Raw genomic sequence first — 20,864 nt, 5'->3', positions numbered from 1 at the left:
CGCAGGCCGCACAGCAAGGGCATGTACATGGAAATGAGAATAGCTAAATGCCACTGAGGGGGCGGGAGAGAGAGGTAATCAGTTTAGGGAGGGAAGGCGGCTGGGGGGATGGGAGGGGAGGGGGCATCAGGGGGGAAATACATGCAAGGTGAATCAAGAGAAATAAGGACAGCAGGTTTAATTACTGTGTCCCCTATATGGGGTGAATCGGTCCATGGCCAGTCGACTTTAAACCTATGGGTTTGGGTTAGAGATCCATTGGCTCCTAAAGAGCCGCTGTCGATTATTGAAATGTCTATGACACATTGGATGATGATGAGTAGTGAAGAGGGAACAAATAGGACGCATTGTTTACGTTAGCATTTGTGTGCATGTGCATAAAGGGGGTGGAGACAGAGAGAGTGAAAGACAAAGATTTAATGAAGAGAGAGTAGAAGAAGAGTGGAACCATTCTGAGGTCAGGGCAGCTAATCTGGGCCACTTGGCCAATCCCAAACGCACACACGGCCAGAGAAAGGAACAAAAGTGCTTGGAGCTGCTGGTAAAGGATGATTGAGGTGGCCCATGAGAAGATGATCAGCCAGGGAGATCCTGACAGGAGAGCAGATTAGGATGGATGCCTTTAGAACTCTGGGAACCGTCGGAGGGAACCAGCCTAGAGCTCTACAAACCCTGACCCCTACACAGAGACTCAACCCTGGGAGCCAATCCCCATCCTCTAAGCTGCTCCAGGCTGGTCTATTGATGGTTCATTAAACCACAATGAGAACATATAACTGCTGAATGGGAGTATAGAGCATTTTTTGTTTAGCTTTAGGAGGTTTTAAACTTACTTCATCTCCCATTTGAGAGAGGAATTGTGTGCCTCTTGTCATTCTCTCCCTTATCTTTGTAGTACTAAAAACCACAGATATTAAGATCAGTTTATTTTCTTGGAGTCAATTCCCACCCTTTCAAGTTAGATGTAAAACAAAAACTATTTAGGTGCTTTGACTAGTCTTGATGGATCCAGACACATCATCATCCCTCATTTAATCTCCCACAGATAATCACATAGTTGGACGGTGTGAAGAGGGAGCTGAGCAAGGGGGATGTTCCGGAAATTATGCCTGAGCTGGGGCTTTCTTTCTGGGCACTCATTTCAAGGGTGTAAGAGCTGGGGTGGACAGGGGGGACATGTTTCCCCCAATTTTTTTCTCAAAGGTTACTAGAAATGGGTTTTTATTTTTCGTAAGCATGTCCCCGGACCCACGCAGCAAAATGTGTGCCCCCCCAATGCCAGAGTCGCTCCTACGCCCCTGTCCATCGTGCTTTGGAGGGCCTGCTCTGGATCAAAGGTGAGCTCCACTGATGTGTGTGCAGTGCTCTCCCCAGTGCCCTTGTCATATGTGCTACTCTCTCCTCCACCCTTTGATATTTCTCCCCCTGCCCACACGCTCCCTCCCTCTCAAAGGATATAGCATTCCTTCAGTACGGACTAGAGAAGGTTGGCCCCTCTCCTGAGGCCTTGTGTTCATCATCAGACAGAGTCAGTCAGGAGCAGAGGGGTCTAGATGTGTCCACTTCAGAAGAGAAACAGCCTTCTGTTTATCCAGCCTGGGACGGCTAGCCAATAGATGGTCATGACACCAGTCACAGAAATCAAAGGCAGCCAGGTGGTAATTGTGTAATATTTAACTTACTAAGACCATGTATAATAAATGATTTAGATTTGTGAGGTGATACAAGGCTATTCATATCTCAGAGTTTGGCGTCTTCTGTCTTTCTCCACCCTCTCTCACCATTTTGACTCTATTTCTGGAACTTTGAGAAGCTGTGTGTGTGTGTGTGTGTGTGTGTGTGTGTGTGTGTGTGTGTGTGTGTGTGTGTGTGTGTGTGTGTGTGTGTGTGTGCGTGTGCGTGTGCGCGTGCGTGTGCGCGTGTGCGTGCGTATGTGTGTGCGTGTGCGTGTGCGTGTGTGCACTGGAGGCAGTCAATACATTATCAACTCCTGCTGAACACTGACACCTTGACGTCCTTGACAGCAAATTGTTACTTTTTCATGACGCAACCAGGTGCAATTACAGCAACATCTTTGCGCTGTGTGCTGCTGCCGTAACTGTCAGAACACAGCAGGTAAGACATCAGGCCCTCCCAGCCCTCCACACACAGATAGACGGACAGGCAGACAGATAGACAGACTGAGAGGATCGAGAAGGGGAAACGAAATATTATCTTTTACAAAGACGCCACAAATTGTGCTTTTCTGACCCATATTTAGTTTGGTTTTGTTTCAGCAGCGTTTTCTTCCCACCTAGAGGTTTGTCTTTGGGTTGTTGACTGACATTAAGGATGATTAAGGCATCTAGTCGAGATTCACTGATATTCAATCAAATGCTCAGCCGAAACATCAAAAGTGAATGTTTGAAGCTGTCAATACCTCAAGTAAAACCCTTAATATAGGCTGATGAGTATGACCTTGTAAGATTGACGATTGAGCTATGACTAATGTACCACAAACAACCCAGGAAACAGTATGGTTACAAGCACACAAAAGTATGATTATTGTGAATAGTCAGATTAATATAATAGATTCATTTAAACATTCACATGCATTGCAAGAAGAACAATTTCCTAATCTTCCTTTTTACATGGACATGTCTGAAATCAGGCTACCTGATGGGACTTTGATAAATGCAGAAAATCAAACGTTCTACCACACGTTACTTTTCGATCGTTCGAAAGATTGCTCAGAAAACCAGGTGTTTTAATCGGCATATGCTTCCTCCTATTTTGACCTTGACGATTTTAGATAAGTTAGGTGTTTACATGACCAAAGCCAACTCAGCCTACTGCCATAATCATGTTAATATCTAATTATTGGTGTGCGTGTAAACATACTTTGGAGTAAAGCTCAATTAGGAGTGGGACTCTCCCCATGGAGAGTGGAGAGGAGTATGATGCAAAGAGCCAGCAGTATGTGAAGCCACCCCTGTGGATAGAGCTTCCAGACAGGGTGAACACTTTCCATCTTGGAGGTAGATGTTGCCTCATGTCTCTGTGTTTGGTGGGTCCCCCGACTGGGACTAGGATTATACAGGAGGGTGTGTGTGTGTGGGGGGGGGGGGGTTGGTTCTTCTATCCTTGTGGGGACCTAAAATCCCCAAAGTCTCCACAAGGATAGAAGAACAAAGAAAATTCCACCTCGTGTGGACATTTCCCACTTCCCCTTGAGGACAAAGGCTTTTTTAAATTTAGGGGTTAGGTTGAGGGTCAGTTAGAATTAGGGCTAGGGTTAGAATTAGAGTAAGGGGTTTGTGGTTAGGTTTAGGGTTAGGGTTAGGGTTAGGAGTTCTGTTTAAGTTTAGGGTTAGGGTTACAGGTTAAGGTTAGGTTCAGGGTTAGGGTTAGGGGTTAGGGGTTAGGGGTTAGGGAAAATGGGAATTGAATGGAAATTAGTTTTAGGTCCCCAAGAGGACAGAAGAACATAACATGTGTGCATGCATGTGTGCGTGCGTGCGTGCGCGTGTGTGTGTGTGTGTGTGTGTGTGTGTGTGTGTGTGTGTGTGTGTGTGTGTGTTGAGAGATGGGGGTACAGGTAAGAGAGACCAAACTCGCACACACCACTAAGACGCCTGAGAATGAATGTCTTTCATCTCAGACTCATCATCATCACTGCTCCAGCACTGATGCCCCTCTCCCTCCCTCTCCCTCTCCCTCTGCCGTCCCTCTCCCTCCGTCCCTCTCCCTCTCTGCCGTCCCTCTCCCTCCGTCCCTCTCCCTCTGCCGTCCCTCTCCCTCTGCCCTCCCTCTCCCTCTGCCGTCCCTCTCCCTCTGCCGTCCCTCTCCCTCTCCCCCTCTCCCTCTGCCGTCCCTCTCCCTCCGTCCCCCTCCCTCCGTCCCTCCCCCTCTGCCGTCCCTCTCCCTCCGTCCCTCTCCCTCTGCCGTCCCTCTCCCTCCGTCCCTCTCCCTCTGCCGTCCTTTCCCTCTCCCTCCGTCCCTCTCTCTCTGCCGTCCCTCTCCCTCCGTCCCCCCCTCCCTCTCTGCCGTCCCTCTCCCTCCGTCCCTCCTCCCCTTCCCTCCCTCTCCCTCTGCTACCGTCCCTCTCCCTCCCTCCCTCCCCCTCCCTCTGCCGTCCCTCTCCCTCCGTCCCCCTCCCTCTCCGTCCCTCTCCCTCCGTCCCCCTCCCTCTGCCGTCCCTCTCCCTCCGTCCCCCTCCCTCTCCCTCTGTCTCCCTCCCTCCCTCTCCCCCTCTCCCGTCCCTCTCCCTCCGTTCCCCTCCCTCTCGCTCTCCCTCTCCCATCCCTCTCCCTCCCTCTCGCCCTCCCTCTCCCATCCCTCTCCCGTCCCTCTCCCTCCGTCCCCCTCCCTCTGTCCCTCCCTCTCCCATCCCTCTCCCTCCCTCTCCCGTCCCTCTCCCACTGTCCCCCTCCCTCTCCATCTGTCTCCCTCCCTCTCCCGTCCCTCTCCCTCCGTCCCCCTCCCTCTCCCTCCCTCTCCCTCCCCCCCTCCCTCCCCCTCCCTCCTCCCTCTCCCCTCCCTCTCCCTCCCTCTCCCGTCCCTCTCCCTCCCTCCCGTCCCCCTCCCTCTCGCCCTCCCTCTCCCATCCCTCTCCCTCTCCCGTCCCTCTCCTCCGTCCCCCTCCCTCTCCCCTCCCTCTCCCATCCCTCCCCTCCCTCTCCCATCCCTCTCCCTCCCTTTCCCGTCCCTCTCCCTCCGCCCCCTCCCTCTCGCCCTCCCTCTCCCATCCCTCTCCCTCCCTCTCCCATCCCTCCCCTCCCTCTCCCGTCCCTCCCTCCGTCCCCCCTCCCTCCCCTCTCCCTCCCTCTCCCGTCCCTCTCCCTCCCTCTCCCTCTCCCTCTCCCTCCTCCCCTCCCTCGCCCTCTCCCTCCCTCTCCCTCCCTCTCCCTCCCTCTCCCGTCCCTCTCCCTCCCTCTCCCGTCCCTCTCCCTCCATCCCCTCCCTCTCCCTCCCTCTCCCTCCGTCTCCCTCCCTCTCCCGTCCCTCTCCCTCCCTCCCCATCCCTCTCCCTCCCTCCCCGTCCCTCTCCCTCCCTCTCCCTCCCTCTCCCTCCTCCCCCTCTCCATCTGTCCCTCTCCCTCCCTCCCTCTCCTCTCCCTCTCCCATCCCTCTCCCTCCCTCCTCCCTCCCTCTCCCCGTCCCTCTCGCCCTCCCTCTCCCTCCCCTCTCCCCGTCCCCTCTCCCTCTGTCCCTCTCCTCCCTCCCTCTCCTCCTCCCTCCCTCCCTCTCTCGCCCTCCTCCCCATCCCTCTCCCTCCCTCTCCTCCCTCTCCCCCTCCCTCCCTCCCGTCCCTCTCCTCCGTCCCCCTCCCCATCTGTCTCCCCCGTCCCTCTCCCTCCCTCCCTCCCCATCCCTCTCCCTCCCTCTCCCATCCCTCTCCCTCTCCCCCTCTCCCTCTCCCTCTCCTCCCTCTCCCTCCCTCCCTCCCTCCTCTCCCCTCCTTTCCCGTCCCTCTCCTCCCCCCTCTCCCTCCCTCCCTCTCCCATCCCTCTCCCCCTCTCCTCCCCTCCCTCTCTCCTCCCTCTCCCGTCCCTCCTCCCTCCTCCCTCTCCGTCCCCCTCCCTCTCCCTCCCTCTCCCTCCCCTCTCCCTCTCCCCGTCCCTCTCCTCCCTCTCCCTCTCCCTCCCCGTCCCTCTCCCTCCCTCTCCCTCCCTCTCCCATCCCTCTCCCTCCCTCTCCCTCCGTCTCCCTCCCTCTCCCTCCCTCTCCCTCCCGTCTCCCTCCCTCTCCTCCCCCTCCCTCCCCTCCCCTCCCTCTCCCCCTCTCCCTCCCCTCCCTCTCCCTCCGTCTCCCTCCCTCCCTCCCTCTCCCGTCCCTCCCTCTCCCTCCCTCTCCCCGTCCCTCTCCCTCCCTCTCCCTCCGTCCCCCTCCCTCTCGCCCTCCCCACACAGCCAGTTTCCTCAGTTTCCCTTTTACGCTCCTTGTGTCTCGCAGACACTTACAGTGGAAAACCACAGCTGACTTATGTAGCTAATGACACCTCAGTGAGCTGTTGGGTTTTCTGGGTCCTCTGTGTGTTTTTCTACTCTTGTCTTCTTCTCTCGCCCATCACCTCTCCCTCCCTCTTCCTCTCTCTCTCTCTCTCTCTCTCTCTCTCTCTCTCTCTCTCTTTAAAATCCTCCATCTCTCGCCAAGACCCCCCCCCTCCAGTCTCACCGTACTCCCTCTGGCCTCCCCTCCCTCCTTTCCCCCTTCTTCTCTCTCTCTCTGCTCGGTGTGTCAGAAACAGATTTATTCTGCCTGTGATGCGTGTAGAGCAGAGCAGTGTGAGTGAGTGGGGACGGGGGGACGGGGAGTTGGGGTCAGTAGGAGGGAGGTGTGTGTACAATATAAGATATGATCATGGCTCCCCAGGGGCTTGTTTGGCCCTGTACCCCATCTATCAAACGCCGACCAGAAATGCCAAGGTCAACTCTAATGAGCATTTTCTGGGGTCTTATTCTCCAACCCCCCCCCTAACACGCACACATAGGTACACATGTGCACACATTCGAACACGTATGACATGCATGCATACATGTACTGTACCTCCTCAGTGTAATGTACTTTGCAATGGAAAACATGAACGTATTGAAAAGCAATCCATCGATCTCTACTCGTGTGTAAAGATTACAGTACAGAGGAGTGTGAGGGTACAGGCAGGATAATATGCACGGATTCATGTAGACTGTTCTAAGGCTTGGTCAAAGAGCCCCATGCACCCCACTACTCCCATCATCTTTATCCCAGGAGCAGGCAGGCAATGTGGGCCAGGACAGTGGGCAAGGGTCCGCTCATCGTCCCCTAGTCTGCCCAAACTTGTTAGGGTTTGCAGGCTTGTGGAGCGTGGGTGTGCCCTGGAGCATGTGGAGCCTACTAATGAAGCAATAAAAGTCACGGCGGGTGGGGCGGGAGTGAGGGTGGGATGTGAGGGAGGGAGGGGTTGTGGTTATAACTGGAGGATTGGGAGCCCAGTTTAACCACTGACAGGAGGTGTGATAATTGAGATGTTGCGACCCCACATATTACCTGCATATTGGCCACATTATGAGCCAGAGAGAAGAACTGAATGCTGGAACCAATGCCAAGCTGCACACGTGTGTGTGTGTGTGTGTGTGTGTGTGTGTGTGTGTGTGTGTGTGTGTGTGTGTGTGTGTGTGTGTGTGTGTGTGTGTGTGTGTGTGTGTGTGTGTGTGTGTGTGTGTGTGTGTGTGTGTTTGTACAGTATATGTCATTCTGAATTTCACTATCTTCCCGTACTTTATTATTTTTATAGAATTTACCCACTGAGCAGCTGGACCTGCGATTTTGTAGGCTTTTCCTTGGGAGCGAAATGACGTCATAATGGCATTGACATGACACAATAGTGATCTCCTTGCATGATTTGCATTATGACAGCTGACTCTCCCGTAGTAGCCGAATCCTGCCATTCCAAACACAAAAAAAACTGGAAAATAAACAAAAATACAAAACACAGCGTAACATAAAGTTGACAGTAGGCTTGCCATGTAAGAGGACAATGCACTTATTTTTAGCCTCGGCGCTAAAATGGAGTAGAATCTCCCGTCACTTAGAAGGCTTAGGGTATTATATATGGACTAGAAACATATAAAAGATGGTGAACTTCACATATACGACTGCATTACTGTGTTGACATTAAGCCAATGTTATCCATCTAACAAGGTCATTAAATTCAACATACTGTATAGACTTCCAAAGTATCCATTCACCCAGCTAGCTGAACACATAAGTCATTAGTCTTGTGAGGAGAATGTGTCCTGTCTGCTGACACGTATGCGGTGATTCATTGACATGAGAGTAGCTTCCCTAGCCACAACCCCCCCACATGGAGGGAGGAGGGCAAGGGTGCAGCCCTGTCTCTGTCTCCGATGGTGGGTTAAAGGCTAGGGGGCAACCCTGGTTCTCTACCCCCTGGAGGCCTGGGGGCTAGAGGGGCAGCATCTCTGCTGTCCACCAGCTTGTGTGTGTCTCCCTGTGGCAGCTGGAAGGGACTCCGGCCCATCCTGAACTCACCGACCCACCGTCACTCGGACGACAGGCTAACACTGAACTATGGCACCTTACAGAAAAATGTCCTCCCTCTCTACCTCCAAATCACCTCCGCTTTTTATTTCCATTCTACTGTGCGATAGCTAATTACAAGAGAGGTACTCATTGGGGTTAATTAGGTCCATTGCAAATATTGTATGCAATAATATCCCATACTACAATCATGCCCCGTATACCTACACCACTCTTTGAAGCTGACAACTCTAATTGTTCACCATCTCAACAATCCTTCTCGATCAAAGTAAAAGCTGTAGTTTCTATGTGGTAATGAGCTGTGTGATGGTGTTGGCTCAGACCTTGGCCTCATGACTGTGGGGTCAAGAGTAATGGAAAGGAGGGTCAGGGATAGTTTAGGGGAGTTGGCTTTCTTCACCAGAGGCTGATATGATGGATGGTTGGAGCACCTCGTCCTCCAGACTCTCCTCCATCCTCGGCCTCCATCCTCTCGCTCATCTCTTCCCTGTTGGCACCTTCTCTCCATCCCCTCTCTGCCTCAGACCAGATGTGTTCATTGAACTCTGTCAAGAATAATAAACCACTGGCTTGTAGAGGCACACTGGGCATACAGAGCAGGAGGACCCGGAGTGAGAAGGCTAGGAGGGCCTGTGTTTAGGAACATGGATGGACCCATAGTCATGAGACACACTGTACATAGACTAGTAGATCAAGACAGCATGCCAACATCAGTCCACATCATTAGATTATTTTTTTTTATGAACATACAATGATTCCCACAAAAACAACTAATAAGTATACACAGAAATGCAGATAAAAGTCCATAGTGGAAGACAATCCACAGGCACATACCACACATTCACATTTACTCATAAATCACTCACTCTATCAAGTGAGCTCACACAAACTGTACACATAGTCATCATGTTGATTTTGGTTCTAAGTTTTAATCAATATTGCTGACCACTGCTCAGTGTAGAAAGGCATGTCAACATAGCTAGGTCAGCTTTTTCCTGGTCTCAGGTCTCAGTACTGCATCAACCCTCCTATGTTAGAAAGGAAACACTCATTGAGTTCTGCTCTGATGGCACAACCCCGGGCCAGGAGTCCCCCTGGGACTGAATCAAACCCTGTCTCTCCTCCTGAAACCCTGATGCCCTGAGAGGCCAGCAGCTACTGGCCACCTAACTCTCTCCTGGCTCTCGCCTGGCTTCTGACTGGCCAGGGATGAGAGAGGGGCAGTGAGGGGATGAAGGGAGAACAACTGAAGGCTAGTGATGATTTCTTTCACAGACAAACCGAACCACACATACACACATACACACACTCACACACACACACGCACACATGCACACACACATGTCCCCCTTACTTCAGTGATCACCCCCCTCACTCACTCTCTCTGACACACACGTAGGGCTGTGACAGTCATGGGTGGTGGTTAGGTGGTGGTTATTTTGGGCTGCGGTTATTGGCCAGCCAAATGACAGTAGGAGCGAGAGGAAAAATGACTACCTCTGTCTTTTACGCAAGAATCACTCTGAGAGCCCTCAGCTGGCCACTTACGCAATGTAGTCGTTTACGCTCATTCTTCAACATAAAGGCGTGAAACTACGTCAAAATGCTGTAAACACCGTAAGGAATACGTAGAAAAAGGAATCTGGTTGATATCTCTTTCAATGGCCAATAGGTGTGCATAGGAACACAACGGTTTCAAAACATGAGTCACTTCCTGATTGGATTTTTCTTAGGCTTTCGCCTGCAATATCAGCTCTGTTATACTCACAGACAATATTTTGACAGTTTTGGAAACTTTAGAGTGTTTCTATCCTAAGCTGTCAATTATATGCATATTCTAGCATCTGGTCCTGAGAAATAGGCGGTTTATTTTGGGAACGTTATTTTTCCAAAAATAAAAATAGTGCCCCCTAGTTTTTTTATAAACATAGAGTTTAAAAAATATCAAATTTTCTCCTCTGCTCCTGACTGCATGTGCTGCAATACAAATAAGGATGAATAGAATGGGCATCCCCATTTATGTTGCCCCAGTGATGGCATAATGGGTGGACTGGTGACCATTGCAAGTGTACCCATAGGAACAAAACAGGAAGCGTATCCATCAATATGTCCTGTGAACTGGTTGATTCAAATCGACTGGCAGTACAAACAATATGTTCCATTGCATGAGCCACATCAGTTAACATAATTTGAATGAACATTCTACATTACCATGAAAATGACATCACAATTCCAAGCAGCCATAGAGAGTGTACCCATGATGAGTTTACCAGTCGAATTGCCAGGGTTAGAGGTTTCAAGCACCTTCTATTCATTCTATTTATATGTATGCTGCTGCTGCAGGTAGTGGGGAATTGCCTAGGCAACCGAAGACTTGCTTGCTACAACACCTTGCTTGTTTCAGCAACAAGCAACAAAGTTTCATCATTTTGTTTTAAGAGTCCATGTTACCGCAGAAACGGACTCAACCACACAAATGCCCAGCATCCAGTCTTCAGTCAGCTGTATATTTTCATGACTGTCTTCATCCATAAGCATATGTTACCATGTTATAAGGTAACATATACACAGACTAGGCCTCTCCAATTAAATCAAAAGCGGTTTGTTTGTGTTGGTCTTTTGGGCTGACAAGTGCGCTATCAACCTGACTGCTCTACCTGTCAGTGACCGGCTGAAAATCCTCAGTTGACAATGCCCAATGCTTCCAATTAGAGGAGAATCAGACTCCTGGTGTGCTAGCCATCTTTCCGCCCTCCCCCAAGGCCTACCTTCCTTCTCCCTCACTCTTGCGCTCCTCGTAATTTCTACCTCCCCTCTCTCTACCGCTCTCTTTCTGGTGGCGAGAGGTCTGTCTCCGCTGCAAATTACCAACACAAAAAGAGGTGGTGCGCTGCCTGGCGCTGAGAGCTGCCGGTCCTGGGCCCTGTCAGCTTTAATGAGACGATGAAGGTTTATTTCGCCCGCATGCGTGTGCTAAATTCTTTCTTGCGTGACAGCTGACTGGGAAATGTGAGTGTTAACCTTATAAAAGATTCAGCAATTCTCATTATTTTCTGTCAAGTCCCATACCTGATGGCTTTTTAAGGTGCATAATTTGCATCCCTGACTGGTCCAGGTGTGTGCCTATTCCTGACAGTTTTTTTTCATGCTATTTGTTTGTTGTGTAAAGTCATCTTTTTACATATCTCCTCTTGAAAGCGATGTTTTACTGTATGTCCCAAAACGATAGAGATGCCGAAGCTTATCCAAAGCCGAGGCATATTTTACAAAACAAATCTAGATATATATTTAACGAATGAATAAATAAAAAGCTCCACATTGTTTTTTTGTGTGTTTTTTTTACCACATTTCCAAGAGTGATAAGCCCCAGTAAGTGTTATTACTCACAATGGAGAAGGATTTGCAGCAGAAGAAATTAGTTAGTGTCCAGAAACAAAATATTAACATAGGTGACATCTAGTCTAGATCTATAAATATTCTTAATTTCAGCTGCACTTTCAACAGCATGAGGAAACCATTAACTTCACCCCTAATTGAAATGAGAGAATCCTCATGGCAAACCATTGTTTATGCACATATTATTCAGATACACAATTATTAGTTAGGCTACATAAACTGGAAAACAATGGACAGACCATATTTAGCAGTACACCGACCTTGGTACAACAAACAACTGACAACCACCCAAAGAGTGTGTGCAAGAAACATATTTTTGGTTTTATCCACAATGTCCTATTTGACCACAATTTGTTCAGTTTTAAGCAGGAAATGTTACAGTATCATTGCGCATCATATACTTTACATGTCTCAAACATCAACACACACACACACAACCATACTTCATCTGAAATCCATCCTCCACACATTGGGGATTTGTGATATCAACAACACCGACTCACAGTCATACCATTGGCTGCAAATCTCTACTTCCTCTGACCAAACACTTGTCCAAAACCAGCAGCTAACGTCATTACACAAAGATCCATCCTTCTCCTTCACACACACACAAACACACACACAAACGCGCGCGCGCACACACACACACACACACACACAAGTCTACAGTCTACTCTCATTCCCATGTGAGGAATTGTTTCGATAAAGTGGGAAAGTGTACATACAATTACTTTAAATTACTCTTGCAAGGGAAGCTCAGAAATATAAAATCACAAATGTAATCACTCACATTTCTACAAAAGACAGATCCAATCCCATTTGGAGCAGCAATGCATTTCCACTTGAATTATTTTACATACTATTGTAACTATTTTATGTAGGCTACTTTATATATTAGCCATGTAGTTGTCAATCTGAAGATTAGAAACCACATTCATATTTGTAAACACATGCCAGATTTGACTTGTGAAAAGGATAGACAAACAAAAATATATAGGCCATTCATTTTATTTTCGAAAATATGGCAAGGAAAAGGAGTTGTTCGAAAGCAATCTCCATAACCCACCTCCGGAGCCCAAGTCAATTGTTAAGAAAGGGAACGTCAGGATGGGTGTGAAGGCTACTCTTTCCCATCTCTGTCCCCGCCTCAATGTGACAGCTTGCAGCCGCGATAGGACCCCATGGGAGCGGGGAGCGGATTCACTAACCTGCCGGTGTCTGAGACCGACGCGCGCCTCCAATCTGGTGGTCACATGGGGGGTTCGATTATTAGGGCCTGTCGGGGAGTCATGTGGGGCTAACTGTTTTGGAAATAGAAGCGAAAATGAAGACAATGGTATTTCATGCACGTTAAAGTTTGCTCACGCCATCCTTTCAGCGCATGCTGTTCGGACTATTATCCCTCATTAGCATTGTATTACTATTAGATACGTAGTATGAGCTAAACGTTGACTATTCGATGCTGGTGCTTTGTACACTCCCAGAAACGTGTGTGGAGTAGGATTTTGAGGCCGAATTATGCATGTATGAAATTCGCTTGCTCTCGATGCATAGAGCAAAAACAACACATTTATCCGAGAAAATACAAATGTAATTTGTGTTAGAATGATTTTTGAAACGTTGAGTTTACAGGTTGAAATTCAAGAAAATATCACTGGATGGGTCCTCAATTGATTAGAAATGAAGGTAGAGTACATTACGTTTGTGGAAAAAAATTACATTATATGCATTCCTCATAACAGCAACACAATAACAACATTTATAATAATAATAATATATAATTCCTTTAGGTATATATTTTGAACCAGAAAAATATACCCAATGCAACAGCATATAACAGCAGATCTGTGCCAACTAACGTCAATAAAAGCCTTATAATATTTATTTAACAACGTGAACATAAATGGAAAAACAATTCAACTAAATTCTGAAACTTGCCAATAAATGCAAAATGTGGGAAAATGCCGATAATGAAAAAAAAGCCTGTACAGTTTTGACTGAACACGCGCGTAAAGAGAGACGAGAGAAAAGACCTACCAGCTCCACATAATAACCCCATTATAAGCCTCATCAATGATGTAATGAAAGCAAACAGTGTGAAAATTGCCTGTAAACAGTTGGATCTGAGTCTCCTGATGAATTCAGTGTCTCTTTTAATCAAAGAGATGGGGCGAGGAGGAGGGGGTGAGTGAGTGTGTGTGTGGGGGGGGGGGGGTCTACCTTCCTCTCCGCAAACCCGTCAACACCCAAAAAGCCCCCTCAACCAATGAAGACTTGTCACTAGGGACTCACGTGGACGGGGCGTCCTTAAAAACCTAGATCGTGAGTTTTCCTCAAGTTCCATTTTTTGAGATTTCCTTCACATTATCCCAGTTGTGTCTATTTAACCCGCGTTACCACTGTTTTACTGTGCGTATCTTCTCGACTGCCACAGCCCACCCGTTTCGAGTCTCTTGTTGCATCTTTCTGTTGGTGTAGAATATCTCTACCTTCCTCTACAATCGAGCACCACACGGGTCACACCAGCGAACTACTTTTTAAGTGATGACAATTTCAGCAATTGTGTCCTCGCGCTGCGTCATTTGCAGGTCTTGAATTCCACTTGCAATACTCGCTGCTGTCTCTGTCCGTGGTGCTGAAAGGTGGTGCTGAATCGCTTGCCTATTTAACTTGCACTAACGCTGCTTCACTGCCTCTAATCATTGCAGTTTTTTTGTCAATATTTGAAATAAGTTGATCAATAATTTAGAAGTCGTACCGGCGAGTTTTCATTTTCTAAAAAAGAAAACATATGGACAAACTCGCCAACAGAGCCTAGCTGCATCGAATTCATGAATAGTGTTGTATTTAGGACACAATAGTTGGATGCAGAGTCGATTTTGTAGCCTACTCTAATATAACTCCGAGAACCCGGAGATGTTGCTATTTTGACAAGTATAATAATAAATTAAGAAGAGGAGAAAACATCTTGGTTGAATATATGTGATTTCCGAATCATTTTTGGATTTTCCTGCTGGATAAATTCAGGCAAAGTCTCATCTCAGCAATCATCTGAACTTGCTTGCCTCGAATACCAATGATAGTTTGAGTTGAGGCCTCGAAGAACTTAGCTGTGCTGGTAAACAATGGAGGCATCCACCAATGGGTCCAGCTTTGGGATCGACTCTTTACTTTCCCACAGACCTGGAAGTCCGGTCATGTCGAAAGGGGACAGTTTGGTGGGAGAGTGCCGGTCACCTCTGGAGTTCAGCCCGAGGTCTGACCTAGAGAGCGGCTGCTCGTCTCCCCCATCGCCGAGGAGGGAGTGTGTGGATGAGGCATTGCAGAGGCAAGGTCATGCTATCGGGTTGCCGCCCCATCTCCAACACGGACAGATCTCCGCCGGGTCACAGCCGCGGACCGTCACCTCATCCTTTCTGATCAGAGATATTCTAGCTGACTGCAAACCGCTAGCCGCCTGCGCCCCATACTCCAGTAATGGCCAGCCAACTCAAGAAACGGGGCGACTTGCCTCCAAGCTCGCAGATGACTTCATGGACAAAATCCATAGCAACTCATCGTCAGACAGCGAATACAAAGGTAAAATAGTGATGTAAACAAGCTTAATGTTTAGAAATCAATTAGACTTTGTCACATTATTTCTAATGGAATTGTTGTAGTCCTACTGTTCTATATCCGTTGTATTTGTGTGAGCTTTATGCAGTTGATTTTCTATATAATTCATTCTAACTCAATGTTTTCTTATCATAATTGAACGTGTTACAACACCTGTCCATGTTTCAAAGTGTTTCTGAAGATGTAGTGCTCGGTTAATTAGGCTATGGTTGTAAATTGTGATTAGCCTCGGAAGGCAAATAGGCTACTGGAAGTAGGCTACAGCCTAGGCTAGAATCTTTGTTCAAAAGGAATCCCCTATAAAATGTATCTAATCTAATATCAAATTATACACTTTTACATTATCCCAGTAAACTCAATAAGAGATTAATTAACCCCCCACCCCCCCTCAAATAAAATGTATATATATATATATATCAGAAATGCTAGCATATGATGAAAGTTGATCAACCATATTATGTTGAACTCTAAAGCTCTTTTAAAAAGTGTCTATAGTTACACTAGGCCTATAACGGATTATTGAAAAGGAGGACACGAGTCTATTCTTTTCTTAAATTATGGAATCCACACTGTTGATATTCTCCAATGATTTGGGGGATAAACATTAGGTGTCAAACCGTTTTTCCTTTCAGACGCACTTGCTTGCATTAGCAGACGTCTTGAAAGCATCTGTTGATGTCAGGGAGGCAAGAGAAGAGCTGCATGGGAAAAGATGACGGGGTTGCCTCCAGATAAATGCCATCAAGGGTCTGTCTGTTTCCAATCATGTCAGCCATAACAGACATGTCATCTCCATTGACAGTTTAATGAAGCAGCGCCTGGATACAAATGAGTCAACCGTTGGTTATAGGCGAGGACAATTCCTGCTGACAGGAAATAGTCAATAGAAATCTGCGTAGAAAAAGAAAAGAAAATATAATAGGCCTAATAAATATTGACTTGATTAACTTATATAACAAAGACACTAAATATATCTACCCCCTTTTATTGATAAAAAGAAAATGCCATCTTACAGTGACACAAATCTGTGTAATGAGGATAGGCCTATATTATTCGGTATATATTGTAATATTAATATTAATATTCATTCGACTTTTTATTCACGTAAATAATGTCATTGACATGTTATTTATAGCCTACTAGTGAACAATGTTATTTCATCAATCCATTATAGCAAGGGTTTTTACAAAAGTCCTGACTTCAGTTCAGATTTTAAAAAGGAACATGAACATGAACGACATCAATATACTTTGGATACAGTGTGTGTGTGTGTGTGTGTGTGTGTGTGTGTGTGTGTGTGTGTGTGTGTGTGTGTGTGTGTGTGTGTGTGTGTGTGTGTGTGTGTGTGTGTGTGTGTGTGTAACAGATTGTCATATCAACGCAGTCAATTCAGCTCCAAAGCCCTTGTAGGGACTAGTACACTGCTTTGATTTCAGCGAATCCGCCTTCTAATATTTCGGGGATTTGATGTAATTTGTCCCAGTGCTAATCAGATTTGTAACGCGCAAGGCCGGCCGGCTCTTTATTTCGCTCTCATCCGCGGCCCTGTGAAGTTTCTCCGGTCGCGGTTGAAAGGCGCCCTTCCCTTGTGGCTCAATTAGCCGGATTATTGTGCTTCTTGAGAGACGACTCAACTATTCAACTAGCAAGAGCTCTCACGTCGCGTCTCCTCTTTTTGGAGGGAACGGGGGAGAATAAACTGAGAAATGTATACCACAGTTCTAACCCCAACACGACAGCAATAGAACAAAGGGGAATGTTACACACATCCAATTGCAAAAACAATGTGCTAATATATAAAACATATTCATTTGTAAATAGGTCTAGGCTACATCTTCATAAAAACTAGGCACAATCTTAATCAAATGGAGAGTGGCCTAAAGTCCTCCAACACAACACCCAAACAAGGATATGAAGTTATATGAAAAAGTGAAACTTTGAAATAGGCTTAAATCCGTTTGTAAATGTAACATTTAAACGAAATCCAAATCCCTTTCATAAATGGGCATATAGTCTACAACCGAGGACTATATTCCTTTTAGATTAGGCTCTGCCCGTCACTTTATAGGCTTTATGAACATTTGAGATATTGTTGTAAATTTGAGTTTTTCATATTTATCCTATTCTTGTGTTTGCAGTGAAAGAGGAAGGAGACCGAGAGATCTCGAGCAGTAGGGACAGTCCGCATCATGTTCGGATGAAGAAACCCAGGAAGGCGCGAACAGCCTTCACTGACCACCAGCTGGCCCAGCTCGAACGCAGCTTCGAACGGCAGAAGTACCTGAGCGTGCAAGACAGGATGGAACTGGCCGCTTCCCTCAACCTCACAGACACACAAGTCAAAACCTGGTACCAGAACAGGAGGTAAGGACTGCGACGCTTGGTTGCCTTTAGTGTAATTACACAAATTATAACCATTTAAAATGACGAGAAGTATTTTGATAGTGCCTAATGGTAGAATGCAGTGAGCCTAGTAGACCAACAATGGTAGTGTGTGCGCGCGCCTGCACTTGTATCATTAGGATATTAGGGTTAAACGCTCTTCACCTCCAGACAAAATGGTTTTCTCATGTCAGTCAGACAAACTCATTGGTCACATATGAGCTCCAATGTCTTTCTCAAAACGTGCACACCCTGCATCAATTCCTTAAGAATTAAGGAGAAAATAGAACATAAATACAAAAATAAAAACATCATAAAATATTGGCAATTTGGCACTGCGTGAAACCTTTGAACAATGTGATTCAAATACTGACAAATAGCCTTCTACTAGATTAGAGACTGGATTGTTTTAAGCAATTTTTTAGAGAAAAAAATCCAAATGGTTTTCAAATGAATCTATGATGACATTCAGACAGCAAAACGATATTAATAAATAGGTATAAAAACAACACTTTGGTGCATGAATAATATATCGTTGCATGTAGGCCTATGCCATATCAATAATTCAGCCACACTACTATATTTACTCAATTATTATAATTATGAATAATTTACCTGATTGAGGAGTGCTTTCAATTGACAATCTGACAGATTAACCCTCGCTTGAATACAAGTGGAGAGGACTGATTTATCAGAATAACGGAAGTGCGTAACTGAGTACAACTAGATCTTTCTTGGAAACATAGAAGAATTAGACTCATTTCAGACCACACGATGAAACCAATACGATCCCAACCGAAAGTGAATGCATGCTATAATATTGCGTAGGCTACAGATGTTTCCAACTGACTCTGAACTGACCCTCAACTTTGCACTTAAAACACCACATGTTGGTAACCCTTGTTATTACAAAGCAGGCCTAAATCCATTAAGAAAAAAACTTATTTCGTTTAAATTGAACCATGCAGCCTGTTATTTGTCCATGCCTTTTGACTGGGTTTTTTCCAAACTGCATTTTTTACTCAGTTCAAATATGATTGAATTCTAAACTTCAGAGTCATATGATAAAAAGATTCCGACTGCACTTTTCAAACTTGTTTATATTTTTATGATCAGAGTTTCAATTACTAATATCCACTGTTTCTTGTCCGAATAGAACAAAGTGGAAGAGGCAGACGGCAGTTGGACTGGAACTGTTAGCGGAGGCTGGAAATTACTCAGCCCTTCAGAGAATGTTTCCTTCGCCCTATTTCTACCCTCAAAGCCTGATGTCCAACCTGGACCCCGGAGCGGCGCTCTACCTGTACAGAGGCCCCTCAGCGCCCCCTCCGGCTCTGCAACGACCTCTCGTTCCGCGGATTCTTCTGCATGGTCTGCAGGGGGGTAGTGAACCACCCCCTCTCCCCCCTCTCTCCGGTGTGCTTCCCCGGCCAACACAGCAGCGGTGAGCCGGTCGCTCCGGATATATGCCATACCTGGCAGACTAGGACTCTATGTGATAGAGAGAAAAAAAACAATTTAAAACGGTGACAAAAGAAGTCATGGTATTAAACAATGAACTTCATGACTGAATCTCGAACTATCTAAAGTGGACAGGTTTTTACCATGCTGAAGTTCTTTATTTATTTATTTATTTTTCTCTATGCATTTAACTTATATATTTATATTTTTGTTTACCATACCTTCAGTGTGGGCTACATCAGAAAGGGCACGATAGTTTTACTGAAATAATCGTTGCTGGCACCAAGGCTTATGACAATGGCACTTTTACTCAGAATCATAAAGATATTATTATTAACATCATTATTATTATTATGCTAAGTTGTCAGGATACAATTATTTAAAACAACATGCATAACAAACCAATGCATTGGTCTGGAAACTGAAATAGCATTCCAAGTTTAGTTGAATAGCTAATTGGATGATCCAAAGGCATTTCATAACGACTATAATTTCGTTATATTTCTCTTTACAAAGACGAGTTGCGTTTCATTCACTTTTTTTCAAACGATGAAAATAATCATCACCAGACATAGGCTATAGACATGTAAATACGAATACTTCTTGATTTGAAAATATTTTTTATTCATCCATTTTTATTTCCTTCAGATGACAGTGATCCAGTACAAAAGAAGCTATAGATTAGCCAGAGCTAAAGGCTCATTTTCTATCATTTCAGTGATAATCTGGATGGGAATAATGAAGGTCCATGAGAGAAACAACATACAATGCCAAATTGTAACGAAATGTATTTAAAAATCTCTAATCATAATGTTTTTAGTTTTTTAGTTTAAATTTTGCCCAATTGTATTCAATTTGGAGTCAGAGTAAGAGTAAATCAATTTATCAAGTAGCAATGTACCTTTGCAAACCCTTCACTTTTGCTAAACAGATAACGACTGAAGACTTAGTCGGTTGCCAATTTGGGTCTTTCGCCTGTTGATTTGCTAGGTGTATTTAAGCAGACGTTGTGGATGACTTATGTTATTTCGTATCAAACCGTGGAAACCTTGTTACTCTCTTTGGTGAAAATGTATATTGCAGATATTAATTTGTGGAGTGGTTCTCGTATTTCTGGATCGTTTTTCGTTCCTCGCCCCCATTAGCTGAAATAACTTTTTGTCAAACTGTTCAAACAGCTTAAGTCGGAGCTATAGAGGGGGATTTGAAGTAAAAAATAATTACTTTTATATATGTGCAAATAAAGGTATTTCATGTAATAACGTGACTCAGCCATATCTTTCCAAATCCATGTTAGACGAATACAGGGCCACTATTTCTTTTTGCAAATGGAATACAAGTAGGCTGTTCATCATCATCATCATCATCAACAACAACCTGGGGGTGTATTCAATACTGCCTAATCTGTTGCAAACGTTTCCTCTGTTGCAAAAAAACCAACACGTTGACTCCAAACTGAAAATGTTTTTCAATGAAAAGGAGAGTTTCTATTGGACACATTAAGGTATAGGTCCGTCCACGTTTCGTTCCGTTTGCTTCCGTTTGTTTCTTAAACGGTAAACGGTTTCCGTTGCAAGATGCAATGAATAGGCCTACATCCGAGGAAAGTTGGGTTATTCAAGGTTTGTTAATGGGCGTCTTATTCTCTAAAGAAGAAATTACAAAATGGTCCTGCATGCAGTCATTGCTCGTGTCAAATGCTCACTTTTCAATTTATCAATGAATGAATGAATGACATTGATCATTAGTCACACATAGAGTAGCATTTCTGATGTATAGTTTAATGCCATACAAGGTCATTACAAACAAAAATAATGATTTGGCATATTTGATAATTGAACAACAAAACATGTTATGTTGCGACAAAGGAGAGCCAATGTGTAAACCTGTGATAAATCAGGCCTGATAACATCTAATTAAGGTTCCTAGAATTCTATTAGAAGCACCATGTTTGAATCATTTTGAACATGTCTGTCAAACACTTCCCT

At 45.6% G+C, this 20,864-nt stretch overlaps 1 protein-coding gene across 1 annotated transcript; it reads left to right on the top strand.

Moving 5' to 3' along the window:
• The first annotated feature begins 13,739 nt into the window (after positions 1 to 13,739).
• Positions 13,740 to 20,124, top strand: barhl1b (BarH-like homeobox 1b). The gene is made up of 3 exons (XM_029652913.2): positions 13,740 to 14,997; positions 17,172 to 17,397; positions 18,572 to 20,124. Exons 1-3 carry the CDS (start codon positions 14,544 to 14,546, stop codon positions 18,861 to 18,863), a joined length of 972 nt encoding a protein of 323 aa, XP_029508773.1. The 5' UTR covers positions 13,740 to 14,543; the 3' UTR covers positions 18,864 to 20,124.
• Positions 20,125 to 20,864: the final 740 nt, after the last annotated feature.

The sequence above is a fragment of the Oncorhynchus nerka genome, linkage group LG4 (assembly GCF_034236695.1).
Source record: "Oncorhynchus nerka isolate Pitt River linkage group LG4, Oner_Uvic_2.0, whole genome shotgun sequence".
NCBI lineage: Eukaryota > Metazoa > Chordata > Actinopteri > Salmoniformes > Salmonidae > Oncorhynchus > Oncorhynchus nerka.
Note: the sequence above shows the minus strand (reverse complement) of the source record. Positions and strands in the feature narration are given on the sequence as shown.

Coding starts and splice junctions, on each gene's coding strand:
- barhl1b (XM_029652913.2), top strand. CDS start 14,544: ATGGAGGCATCCACCAATGGGTCCAGCTTTGGGATCGACTCTTTACTT. Junction 14,998..17,171: donor GTCAGACAGCGAATACAAAG/GTAAAATAGTGA, acceptor TTGTGTTTGCAG/TGAAAGAGGAAGGAGACCGA. Junction 17,398..18,571: donor ACCTGGTACCAGAACAGGAG/GTAAGGACTGCG, acceptor TTGTCCGAATAG/AACAAAGTGGAAGAGGCAGA.